The sequence below is a fragment of the Gorilla gorilla genome, chromosome 10 (genome assembly GCF_029281585.2).
Source record: "Gorilla gorilla gorilla isolate KB3781 chromosome 10, NHGRI_mGorGor1-v2.1_pri, whole genome shotgun sequence".
Classification (NCBI taxonomy): domain Eukaryota; kingdom Metazoa; phylum Chordata; class Mammalia; order Primates; family Hominidae; genus Gorilla; species Gorilla gorilla.
The window spans coordinates 81217062-81229809 of NC_073234.2; the positions used below are offsets into that span (position 1 = coordinate 81217062).

The window sequence follows — 12748 nt, forward strand, 5'->3', positions numbered from 1 at the left end:
ATGTTTCTCAGAGTGAATATTAAGCTTCCTCCAAGGAAAACAACTCAACTCCTAAAGTCAGCCCTAAACTAGTGCCAAGAAAATAGTGCTAAATTAGGATTCTAGGAGAGATATGACTCAGTTAAGTATCATAGAGCGCTCAACCCATAAACTATCCATTTGTAGTCCTTGAGAACATAAGAGATTACAAATAAATGTACTGACTCTTTCCTTAAGGAAAAGAAATGCCTAAAATCATGATTCAGCTTTTTAAATTCAGTTTCCATGTGTAACTCTTATAGCTGCTGGGAAATACTTGATAGTCAAATCATTTTGTAAAACCATTTTCAAATGTTTAGTCTAAGACTGGGCAAATGTTCTTGGAACCAAATAAATTTTCTGAGTATTGATTCTAAATCTCTTTAGTCAGAGTGAAAGTACTAAGAACTGTTTTAAAAATCATATTTTTATATAAGCTTATGGGCAAGTATACAAGAAAAGATATACATGTTATATGTCAAATTGTGTGTATCTAGTTCAAGTCCTGATCCGATTTCATATAATCTCTATCTGAATAATTGGCCAAATGTCAAGAAGATGCATATCTTAAAGGGACTTTCAAGTATATTGCCAACGTGATTGGAGTATTAACAACAAATTTGGATATTAATTCTTGGTAATCTCCAATAGCATCTAATTTCATTTCCATTATTTCATAGATGCCTCCTTTTCATCTAATATTGAGCATTAATTAGTCTTTATTTGGCTGGAGTTAACATTAGCTAAAGTTTGAACTTAGGCTATAGCATCTGTGCATACGTGTTTGATTTGTGAAAACCCAGCAGCATGGCAGTTCAAATATTTATTCATTTTCCTGTGCTGGCTCTTAAGCACATGTGCATATGCAAAGTGACCTAGCTTTGTGAATGGTCATACACAGAGAAAAAGAAATACATATAGAATAAATAATTTGAGCCTTAAAAAATATGTATATATGTGTGTGTGTGTATATATATATATATATATATATGTATAGCGTTCCTTTTTTGAAAACTTGTAGCATAAGGAAATAGGACTGAAACATTCATTATTTTCTATGAAGTAACATTAATCTCACAATTTTCACTCCACTTTTTGACTAAGGGTGGATTTTTCCCCTAAAATCTTAGAGAATCATAAAAATTGAGATGAAAAGTCAACTTCTGAGACTGTGTATTCCTTTACCCCACCTGTGTGCAACTGTTTACTTCAGACTGCTTTATGTTCCTCAGAGCACAACCATCTCCTGTAAAACAAAAATGCCTATTAAACTGCTATAACTCGGGAGCACACCAGAGCATCCCCTTAACACTAACCATGGTTTGACAACACTATCCCCAAACCACATCTTTTGCTTTCTAATTTGTTAAGCTTAATTGTAATCTTTCCAAAGTGAAGGCAAAGAAATTTTCTTAATGTATTTCTTTGTGATAGGGAAAAAGTGATACTTTTCTTCTACTTCGTCTTCAAATTTCTTCTGGAATTTTTTTTCAGTGACCTTATCTCTACTTTTTCATTTTCCCTATTATAAAGAAAATAGTCATCTCTTCTTTCATACATTTATCTTTTCCATATTTGATGAGCACGCCTCCCCACACTTAAGAAAACATTGTAGGAAAAAAATATTAATCTAAAATTGTACATTGTACTCTAATATCTGTTTTTCATTTGTCTCCCCCATTAGACTCTAGGCTTCTTGAAAGATTTCTTCTTTGTTTTCTACATCCAGTTCCTGCCTGTCATATAGTTCAAATATCAATTAGTATTTGATGAGCCAATGAACCACTTCATCAGGTCAGAATCCAGAAGGATACATTTTGAAACTAATCATGACACTGTGATTTTTAAAGGGCTTCCCATTGATCTTTTCACTCCATTCCAAAGGTGTCTGAAAGGCACCAGAGGGAAGGCAAAAACTCCAAAGTATCAGCCCCCCAGTCTGTTCTCATGAGAGCTGCTATGGCTCATTGCCACACATACGCAGTCTGATGTTAATCAACACTAACTAGAGCAGCTTGTGGCTATTCTCATCCTTGAGCAGATGAAACAAGGCCAGCAGCAGTGAGGGCACTTTGCTATAATAATCCAATAAATACTTTTGAAATGATGCTTACTTTTGTCTTTTGCATTAAAGTCTAAGCGCAAAGCCAAGTAGAATAGAAAATAAAGAACACTTCCCCTCTTCCACAATACCAAGCAGAAATTCCAGAGATTTTGCCAAAACTCCCCCATAGATTTATCGCTTCTTAGGAGACTTTGTACAGAGAACTACAAAATCTCCTTTGCACCATAAGGGCCAGATGTTACTGTTGAATTGTAACCACCCATAGCTACATGTGTACACACATTTCACAGTCATCTCTAAATGCACACAGGAGGCACAAGGAATGGAAGTTAAGACCTAACCTAGGCTTTTTCTAGGTTCAGAGAAAACTCTGACTAGCTACTCCTGGTAGATGGTTTCTCCTCTTTACCAAAGCCTCCCATCACTAGGGGGCAGGTTCATTCCCAACTTAGGAAGCACTAAAACAGAAAAGCTTTCAACCCCAGAAAAGTGGTACCTAGAGGTGTGATTTGTATAGCTAGCTATAGCTGAGTCTCATCCTCACAATGTTGCATCAACATTTGATCTGAAATAAATCCTTCAAACTTCAGATATATCATATTCCTATCTAATTATCAAAATACATTCCTTAGGTACATTAAAACTTTTTGATCACTTACTATTGTAGAATACCTCGAACTGAACTCCCCTATATCTGATCAATACCTGAGTTGACCATTAATTTTAAATTTAATTCAAAGTGACAGTTTTCATTCTAGACCCTCCTTGGATAGCCACAGAGAAGTGTTATGTGCAAATTATTTCAGTCATCCAGTTTCAATGAAGAGGTAGAGTTCAGGTGGATTTGGAGTGGGTATGAGAATCTAGCCAGATGGCCACAAAGACAGTCCTGGTGCTCTGGAAGAAGAACCACAGCATAAGCAAGAAACTGGAATACCACACCTGGTATAGGCCAATCCCTCTTTTCACCACAATCTGGCAGTCTTTGGTAAAATAAGTGTAAGGGGAAGGATCCAGGCTGGAGAGGAGTGAGCAGGAAAATTGAGTACATGATCTCAGAAGGTACAAAAAGCTACGCAGAAGGTACAAAAATCTGTTGGCTAATACAGCCTAATGACAAGTCACAAAAATTACCCTTACTGAATTAGAAAGACCTTATCTTGATTGTATGGGATTAAACCATATGAAATTGCTGATAATTGATTGGTTTTGACCTACAAAAATGCCAGTTCAGCTAGCTCAACCTGATAGTATGAGTCACACGGGGTGAATGCTATGAAGATGCTCTGCCTCCACCTATCCTGGTGATACAGGTCTGCAGGAGGGTTTGCATCTAGAAATCAGAGATTTTTGTTTTTTAAGAGTCAGAGTCTTGCTATGTTGCCCATATTGGAATGCAGTGACTACTCACAGGTGCGATCATAGCACACTGCAGCCTCGAACTTCTGGACTCAAGAGTCCTCTTGCCTCAGTCTCCCAAGTAGCTGGGACTAAAAGCATGTGCCAACATGCTTAGCCCTAAGATTTTTTTTTTTACTTAACCTCCCCTGGAGCTCCAGTTTTTCGTTGAGGGGCCTCAGGGGCATCCTGGGAGGGCAGAGATGGATTGGAGTGGAGGCCACGTGAATGAGTCTCAGAAATACCATTTTGTCTGCTTTCTGTTGTAGGGTTCCACATAAGATCTAACATAAAAGGTGTGGGGGAGGTTCTTATGCTTTAAAAAAAAAAAAAGTTATTCAAAGCCTCCAAAGCCTGAAGTTCATTTTTTGAAAAGTGACCCAAACACAAATCTTGACATTCTGGAATATTGAAGTTTTAAAACTAAATCTGGAGGGCCATGAACAAGTATGTCGATCACATAATTTCGTGAAAGGCAAATTCTTGATAATGGTCATCCTCCTTCAGCCAGGTAAATGTCAAATTCAAAGAAAATATATTCAGGACAGCACTGTGAAATTTCTGAGGATAAGAGCATATTTCACAGCACATAAATGAAAGTGGATCTCGGTGAATGTTCTATACAGAGAAAGGTTGTGTTTTGAACCTTTAAATAACTTTGGACAAAGGGTGAAGAAGGATATTGTTCACACCACAAGTCAAAAGCTACTCCCATCAATGTGCCCAACCACACAAGTCGAGGCTGCTGCTGGCCTTGATGGTTCATGGCCATTTGGAGTGTTTGCAGAGAGATTTGATGATTACTTGTCTAGAATTTGAGCTGTGTCTACTTATTCAATATTTTGGAACATTTTTTCTATAAATAACCGGTCAATTTTGCCTAGAAATCAGTGAAGTGATTAAGTAATAGCTCTATGTATTTATTGAAATGTTGTCTATATGGTAGGGATATATTCATCTGTCAGTTCAGGCAGATAAAACTGGCTACACTTGTGTGGATACAAACATGATCATAAACCTCACTAGTTCAATGAGCTGGCTTACATCTAAAGGACTCTTTTGGAAGTTGAAAACAAAATATCTTTTGCATAAACAGTTTTAATATGACACCATACTTAACTTAAAATTTTAAATAACAGATGATCCTGTGAGATGCTATTTTGTGAGGTGTGAAAGGCCCCCAAAATGTAACTCTCATTGAGGAATTTTTATAGAAATTAGGGTTTTTACATTCTTTATTAGTAAATAGCTAGAAGATCTGTCTTATTCTATATCGCTATGAGAATGGAAAACAATCTACATGAAAAAAGATTATGCTATGGCACAGAAGTACCTATTGGTTGAACAATGGTCTTATGATTTTAAAACAAAATCATATGATTTTAAAACAAAGTGGGCAAAATCACCTACTACTGCCTGGCAAGAAGCAAAGGATCTAATTATATTAAAATTCTGCTGCTTACATTAAACCCAGAGACTCATCTGCACAGAAAGCCATGTGAAGGGCTTCTTTCTTTCTAAGGTCAACTTAAGACCCTCTACATAATAATCATGCTTGCTTTACCATACATTGTGCCTAATTTTTTTAAAAAAATTAAGTTGGTAAGCTCAATTCAAGCCTCTTTTTATTTAATGTTTAGATTAGTACTAAAATGAACTACTAATGTCTGGGTCCTTTGTTAGCAAGGATTTTCTTTCAATACCTACCAGAAGGAGTGGCTTAGCTGTCTGAGTATCAGCTTTAAAATACCTAGACTTCCTGGAACCATAGAGTGTATTCTTAGGAGGGCTGAGGAACTTCTTAATTATTCTGAAATAGGTGGAATGGCAGACCATTTCCTACACAAGTGTCCTTCTACAAAATCTTAAAAATCCAAATACTCTGTGGATTTTAAAAATTCAATAACTTTTTTTCTTCCATTTGGAGAAATGTTCGTTTGCTGTATGACCTCAGAAATCCAAAAATATGTCCTTTCCTTTTGCTTATCCTCTACAGTTTCTTAGCATGTTGTACCCTAAGCTATTTGTATATACTTTAACAATGATATTTATTTGCTTAAGCATTATACTTTCAATTGTGGCTGAGCTAGTCCATTCTAAGGGCTAGACTGCAGAGAACTACTCACTGAAATCCATGTGGTTAGAAAGAGCCCTTTTAAGCTTCACACGATATGTTCAACTCATGGGGTCTTTGAATTCTCACCACTTTTTTCTTTTTTTTGAGGCAGAGTCTTGCTCTGTCACCCAGGCGGGAGTGCAATGGTGTGATCATAGCTTACTGCAGCCATAACCTCCTAGGTTCAAGCAATCCTCCCACCTCAGTCGCCCGAGTAGCTGGGAGTACAGGCATGTACCACTATACCTGGCTAATTATTTTTAATAGAGATGAAGTCTTGCTAGGTTGCCCAGGCTGGTCTCGAACTCGTGAGCTCAAACAACCCTCTCAAAGTGCTGAGATTACCGGCATGAGCCACCACACCCGGCCACAGTTTTGTTTTAACATCTATTAATCCAAAACATTTCTTCAAAGTCCTTTGGTGATTTTATCAATGCTGCTATTGATGTTTTGTTCTGGGAGGAAGCTCTCTTTCACCCCATTGTATTTTAGAAGTTTCAATGCAACCATGGAATGAAGATTTTCATTACAAGCTTTTTGAAAGGTGCAATAATCTCAACATAACGAACTCAAAATCTCAATGCATTGAAGGGTTTGCATGCCAAGTTGACCAAGTGCCTAAATTGTATAAACTCCCTATGTGCACACTTAGAATTGGATCATCAGATTTGTCTAAACAACTTGAAAGGCTTTGCTATCTCTTCACTGAACAGTCATTATGATGTACACACATTTAAGAGGGACTCAGCCCCTCCACAACTGATAATGAAGAATCTCCAAGTGAGGTGAGGCAGCTGGACTTTGCAGGTCTGACTCTTGTCCCCTGGGATTCACTTTTCATCAGCAACCTGGAGGAATCAGAACTAGGCCCTGCTGAACAATCTGGAGATGAAAATCAAAGCCGGAAAGTACAGCTTCTCCTGGATTGGATCTCGATTTGACTTTTTTCTTTTTTCTTTTTTTCAAGGAATAGACTGGGTTTCTTCGGAGCATTATATCAGGGATTAAGAGAATCAGTAGACTCGGGTTGTTCTGGTTTTAGAAAAAGATCTCAGACGATTATTTAAATTCCCTATGCCTTGGTTTCCCTGTGAGAAAATGAAAACAGTAAGGCCTGGACCCTCCCAGTAACAAAGGGGCAGATGTTAAAAATATAAAGGATTCTAGCTTTTATATAGGAAATGCATGTGCAAAATATTATTCATTTATTAAGATGCATGAAAATTTACTGTTAACAACACAGAAGACTAATATGTATCATTGATGTTATTAAGGTCTTATAAAACTCTAGTGGCCAGTCGTGTTTTTAATGCCAAGAACCCCGAGGAGCAACTGGTTTCTAAGAATCAACACTTAGTTCTGAGCCGAGAGATGCCCCAAGGAAGATAAGAGACTTACAGTTTGTTTGGCGTCCAAAAAGCTTTCCAGACAGCAGTTTGTTTCCTTTCCCTTTTTATGAATGGTGGTAGTATTATGCTTCAGTCTGCGTTTTCTACCAAAGCCATTCATAAAAATAAAAACAAAACAAAATAACAACAACAAAAACTTTCTCGGCACAGTCTGGAGCCATTGGGTGCCAGAGGCTGGGAAAACATCCTGGCAGCCATAACCCCAACCAACATTGAAAGTATTCAAGGGTCTGTTTGTTTGGTGGTCTGAAAAGTATGAAGTGCTGTGTCTGAGGGTAGCTGGTAGAAGTTCCGTGACACGGACTAGGCCGGGAGCCAGGGCTGGCAGAGATTCAGACATTGTCTTTCCCCTCATTGAAGTGTCAGGACCTAATTCATGGAAAATTGGGTGAGCTGGCAGCTCTTTCAGAGGATTTCATTGAGCTGCAGTGTGCAGGAGTCACATGAATGCGGGAGCCTCTGCCAAAAAAGGAGGGGGATTTCTGAGCAGTAGGAACCAGTCAGCCTGCAAGAATGCATGTGGATTTGAAACGGTTTGGGAGTAAACATGTGTACAGGTGTAATCGACAGGGAAAAAGGGGAGGAAGATGAGTGCTCTCTTCTTCCAAATGACCGTTTGGAAATGAATCCTCTATTAGCCCACGCTTTTGCGTCCTAAGAGGCAAGAAGTCCTCATCGTTCTTAGTTCGATTTCCCCTGGAGAAAACATCATCTCAAAACTTGGGCTTTTGTGATGACGTCATCTTTACTGTGATTTAAAGTCAAATGGAAGAACGTCTTTTCCTTTGAGCAAAAGTACCTTGCCATTTATTTTATTTTTATCCTGTCCATCTAAAAAAAAAAAAGTTCTAATGATTTTTATATGGAATTTTTAATGTACCAGCAATAAACCACTGTGCCACTGAGAGGAACTCTGAGAGGAAAGGGCTCTCAGAATGAATGAACAGGGGCTAGTGAATAGTGAACGTATCCTAAGTGCTGTTATTTGGGAGAACTGGTGCAAGAAAGCATGTCGCTATCCACATCAGAGTACCTCAGGTGTACTCACAAATCTCAGTGATGTGTAGATAGAATAATACATGCCTATATTCAGACATGAGAGTGAGAACTGGAAGCAAATAATCCATCGAAAAGCTCAGGCTTCAAATCCATCTTTTATAATGCCAAAGAAATAACAAGTATTTTCTAATACTTGATTGGAATGTTAGGCAGGCAGAAAAACATTCCCTCGGATGTTTCACTCAAAAGAGGAGAGTTTTGCTCTACACATACAATAGATACAGATATAACACAATATAACACAATATTCTTCCCATGATACCATGAAGAAACTGAACAAACTCACAGAATTATTTGCAAATCATAAGGGACTTGAATGCAAAACATTAAGAGAACTCTTACAACTTCGTTATGAAGAGATAGCAAATTTTTTTAAATGGGCAAAGGATCTAAATAAACATTTCTCCCCAGGAGACATATAAATGGCCAATAAGCACATGAAAAGATGCTCAACATCATTAGTTGTGAGAGAAGTTCAAATTGAAACAGCAATGATGTTTAACTTCACACCCACTTGGATGTCTATAAGCAAAAAGACAGGCAATAACAAGCATTGGCATGTATACGGAGCAATTGGAACTCCAGATTCATTGCTGGTGGGACGGACTGTAAAATGGTACAGCTGCTTTAGAAAGCTGTCTGGCAGCTCCTCAAAAAGTGAAACAAAGAATTACAATATGAACCAGCGATTCCACTCCCAGGTATATACCCAAGAATGAAAACATGTTCGCATGAAAACGTGTATATAAATGTTCATAGTAGCATTATTCATAATAGCCAAAGGGTGGAAACACCCCAGATGTCCACCAACTAATGAATGGATAGGTAAAATGTGGTACATCCATACAAGGGTATATTATTTAGCATAAAAAGGAATGAACTGCTGATGCTACCACATGGATGACCCTAGAAAACCCTAGGCCAGTGAAAGAAGCCACACACAAAAGACTCTACATATATAGTATGATTCCACTTACATGAAATGTCAAGATAGGTAAATTCATAGAGACAGAAAGTAGATTCATGGTCACTTAGGCATGGGAGGTGGCTAGGGACGTGGAGGGCAGTGGGGAGTAACCACTAATGGGTACAAGATTTCTTTTAGAGGAGATGAAAGTGTTCTAAATTAGACTGTGGTGATGGTTGCACAACCCTCTGAATATACTAAAATATACTTTAAATGAGTGAATTGTGTGGTATGTAAATTATGTCTCAGTGAAGGTGTTTTAAAAAAATAAAATATTAACAAATTAGGTACCTTCACTCCTCAGTTTTGTGATATATAGGCTAAAAACAAAGTGAATCAAACAGTTAAATTTCTTTCAAGCTAGTTGGCTTTATGCCAGAATTTAATTGAGAATTGGAATTGTTTTCACTGAGATAACCTATGTTGTATTTCCTTAATATAGAGAGATCATGAATAAACATTTTTGTTTTTTTTTTGAGATAGGGTGTTGCTCTGTCACCCAGGCTGGAGTGCAGTGGCATGATCACGGCTCACTGCAGCCTTGACCTCTCTTGGCCCAGGTGATCCTTCCATTTAGGCCTCTGAGTAGCTGGGACTACAGTTGCAATGCCACCACACCCTGTTAATTTTTGTATGTTTGTAGAGAGAGGGTTTCACCATGTTGCCCAGCCTGGTCTAGAACTCCTGGGCTCAAGCCATCCGTCTGCCTCTGCCTCCCAAAATGCTGGGATTATAAGCATGAGCCACCATGCCTGGCCAAGTATAAACACTTTTAACATTGGATATACCAGTTGAACTTTATACTTTCCTCTTTCCTTTGCAGACAAGTATCTATATTTAAAATACGTACACCTAATTTTTTCTATAATGTATATTTTCTTTTAAAATATATCTTTTTCTTTTCCTCCTTAGCCACAACAAGTTGTTCAGAAGAAGCCTGCTCAGGTAAGACATAGTCATTAATTTTTTTCTCCCAATTAATATAAAAAGTGAAATATGTACTGAAAAATGTCCCCAAACTAAACCTTATTTCGCATTTTCTTAATTTTGGTTATCGTCTTGCAGTATTCCTGAAAATGTGCTGTAGCCTTCAAAGTCAGGAATATATAGTCTGCAATTGTACCATGAAAACCTCGCAAAATGTAAGGTCTTAAGTGTACAAAGCAAATATAAATTCTTTTAAAAATAAAACTATTTTATTACATTGCCTCATATGTAAAACAAATATTTAATCTTATCCTATATTTTACCAATTCTTAAACATCAAATTTTGTCCTTCCAACTGACTGTCTATATTCTGTTGACTTGACACCAGACTTATATTTAATGATTCATGACTGGAAACATATTTCTTCACTGAACAATTTCATAATATTTGATGGTCCCAAAACACTCCAAAGAATGCTAGAATACTTGGAAATTAAGTTATACTAACGTGCAGACTGATGCATTGTTAGATCTTATTTAAATAACTGAATCACAGTCTCTGAAGTTTTTGGCAACATCAAATTGGAAAATAGCTCTACGTCTCTTGCCCCATATTCCTGGAGCACCTTGTCCTCACTATAATCTGTACATAGAAACATTAAAAAAACATATTTATTGAGGAAGCATATCTTGAAGAAAACAAAACTGAAGTATAAATTAACCAGGATTGCTAATAATGTGAGCCAGTATTAAAGTATAAGAACGTCCTGCTGTTCTCTTCCCTTCTGTATGTAAATAGTCATTGGAGATCCAGGTGGTATCATGATGAACCTGCTAAAATAAGTAGTAAGCAGTGTCATGAGCTATCAAATTAAGTAGAACTCTTTCATGTAATTTTAAGTATCCATGAAATTTTTTTCCCTAGAAGTCTTTACAAATCTACCTTGCATCCTGTTTTCTTAGGTCAATGTTGCCTTGCCTGGGAAGGACCACCCGGGCAATCTTATATATCTACTATTCTCTAAAAATGCCACTTAGAAGAGAATTGAAACTTCCAAACACATGAAAGGATCCAAGGAAAGTGTCTTCAAACAATTACATATGAGCTTTAAGTGGAATAAAAACAAGAGTTACCATGAAAAAAATCATTTTCATTGCTGCTCCCATACCTAAAAGCTAAGAGTGGGAGAGGGGTGCTAAAAAGACCCAGTGTTTGTGCGTCTTTAAGCAATATTTAAAAATATATATATATATAAACAAAAACTTGACATTTTAAGTAGGAGAACCCAAATATATTTAGCCTCTCATCCTTTATCTGTACAAAAATCAAGAGAAAGTAAATTGATAATTCTGTGCATTTGAGTCAAAGGATGAGGCAGAGGTCACATTTGCATCACAGGCTGTGAACTATAGACTAATCACTTCATGTGGTTTGTTAATATTGACTCAGCCCCTGTGCTTAGTGTCATAGGGAAGATGAGTCAAACAAAGAAAAACAGTCACTGCATCTGAGAAATGTATTTATATGTATATGCCTGTGTCCTATCCAGTGGTATGCTGGAACCAGCCCTTGTGAGCAAATAGTGAACATCTCTTCTGAATTCTGTGTTCAGTGATGTCAAGTAGGTAGCTTGAAATCCACTATGGTGGGAGTATTTACACCATGGAAAGTGACAAATGCTACAAATCAGGACTTTTTTTTTTCCTGAGGAGCAAGTAGTTAAACATTTACCTCCCCAGCATGGCCCCACCCTTCAGCGATTCTGTTTATTTGGTCTGGAGATCCATCATATTTTTTATGAACTCCCTAAGTGAGTTTAATATGCAACTAGAGATGAAGACACTCCGTGAAAACACATGAGAAGATGTCTGAACATTTGTTGAGCAAATGACCACAGAATGTCAATGTGTATGGGACACACGGGGGATACAGATAAATGAGTGGAATGCCTCAGGTTATCAAGGGGATGATAAGACTGGAATTTTCTTGTTTTGTTTGATTTTGTTGTTGTTGAGTTGCAGAAGGGAAAATTGAAACATAAATTAAGGGAAAGAAATTACAGATGAGATGAATGGCATATAGAAAGGTAGAGAGGCAAGAACAAATACATCATAGGTGGAGATTATTAATATGGCTAGAACTGATTGCAAGTTGGACATTAATACATCAAGAAATAATATAAGTGAAATCACAGTTTTTTTTCCCAAGAGAATTCAGAATCTCAAAGAAGCCACAAGTGGATTGAGTTGATCTTCAAGGATCAATCTGGCTATCTTACAGACCCTGTTCCAGATTTGCCCTTTATAGGAGAGTTCAGACTCAGAATTATAAAAAAGAACATGAGCTCATTGGGCTACCTAATTTATATTGTGTAATGACACAGTGATGAATTATATAAACATGAAAACTACGTGAAAGTTCGTGGAGGATAATGTAAATTTTATACTACATTCAAAAGAATCTCTTCCTTTTCCATCTGTTTCTTTCAAAATACCCTCCCAGATGGCTTTCCCATGTGGCAGTCTGGATTAACTCAGCCTCATATCCTTCCTTCAACAGCACTTTGAGGGGTTACATTCAGAATCACTTTTGAGGTGGTAAAAATTTTAGCACAACTAAATATTTTACATCTAAAGAAAAGGGCTCAGCGGTGTGTAAACAGACCTACGTTTTTCTTTCTGGCCCCATCACTGGGCTAATTAATTTCTCTTTGCTCTATTTATCCATCTAGGAAATGGGATAATAATAATGCCTTTTCCCTTACTCCCAAGAACATTACAAGAGATTC

General features: G+C 37.3%; 1 protein-coding gene across 2 annotated transcripts in view; it reads left to right on the plus strand.

The window, feature by feature from the left end:
• Positions 1–12748, plus strand: part of HMGA2 (high mobility group AT-hook 2) — a 141325-nt gene that overhangs the window by 116518 nt on the left and 12059 nt on the right. The window contains exons 4-5 of one of the 2 annotated variants that reach the window (XM_019037784.4): positions 9945–9977; positions 10923–11105. In XM_019037784.4, coding sequence (XP_018893329.1) covers positions 9945–9977; positions 10923–10997 — 108 coding nt within the window. In that variant the 3' untranslated portion in view covers positions 10998–11105. Of the gene's footprint in view, positions 1–9944; positions 9978–10922; positions 11106–12748 lie in introns of those variants that run through there. The other variant, XM_004053509.5, reaches the window with a different exon arrangement.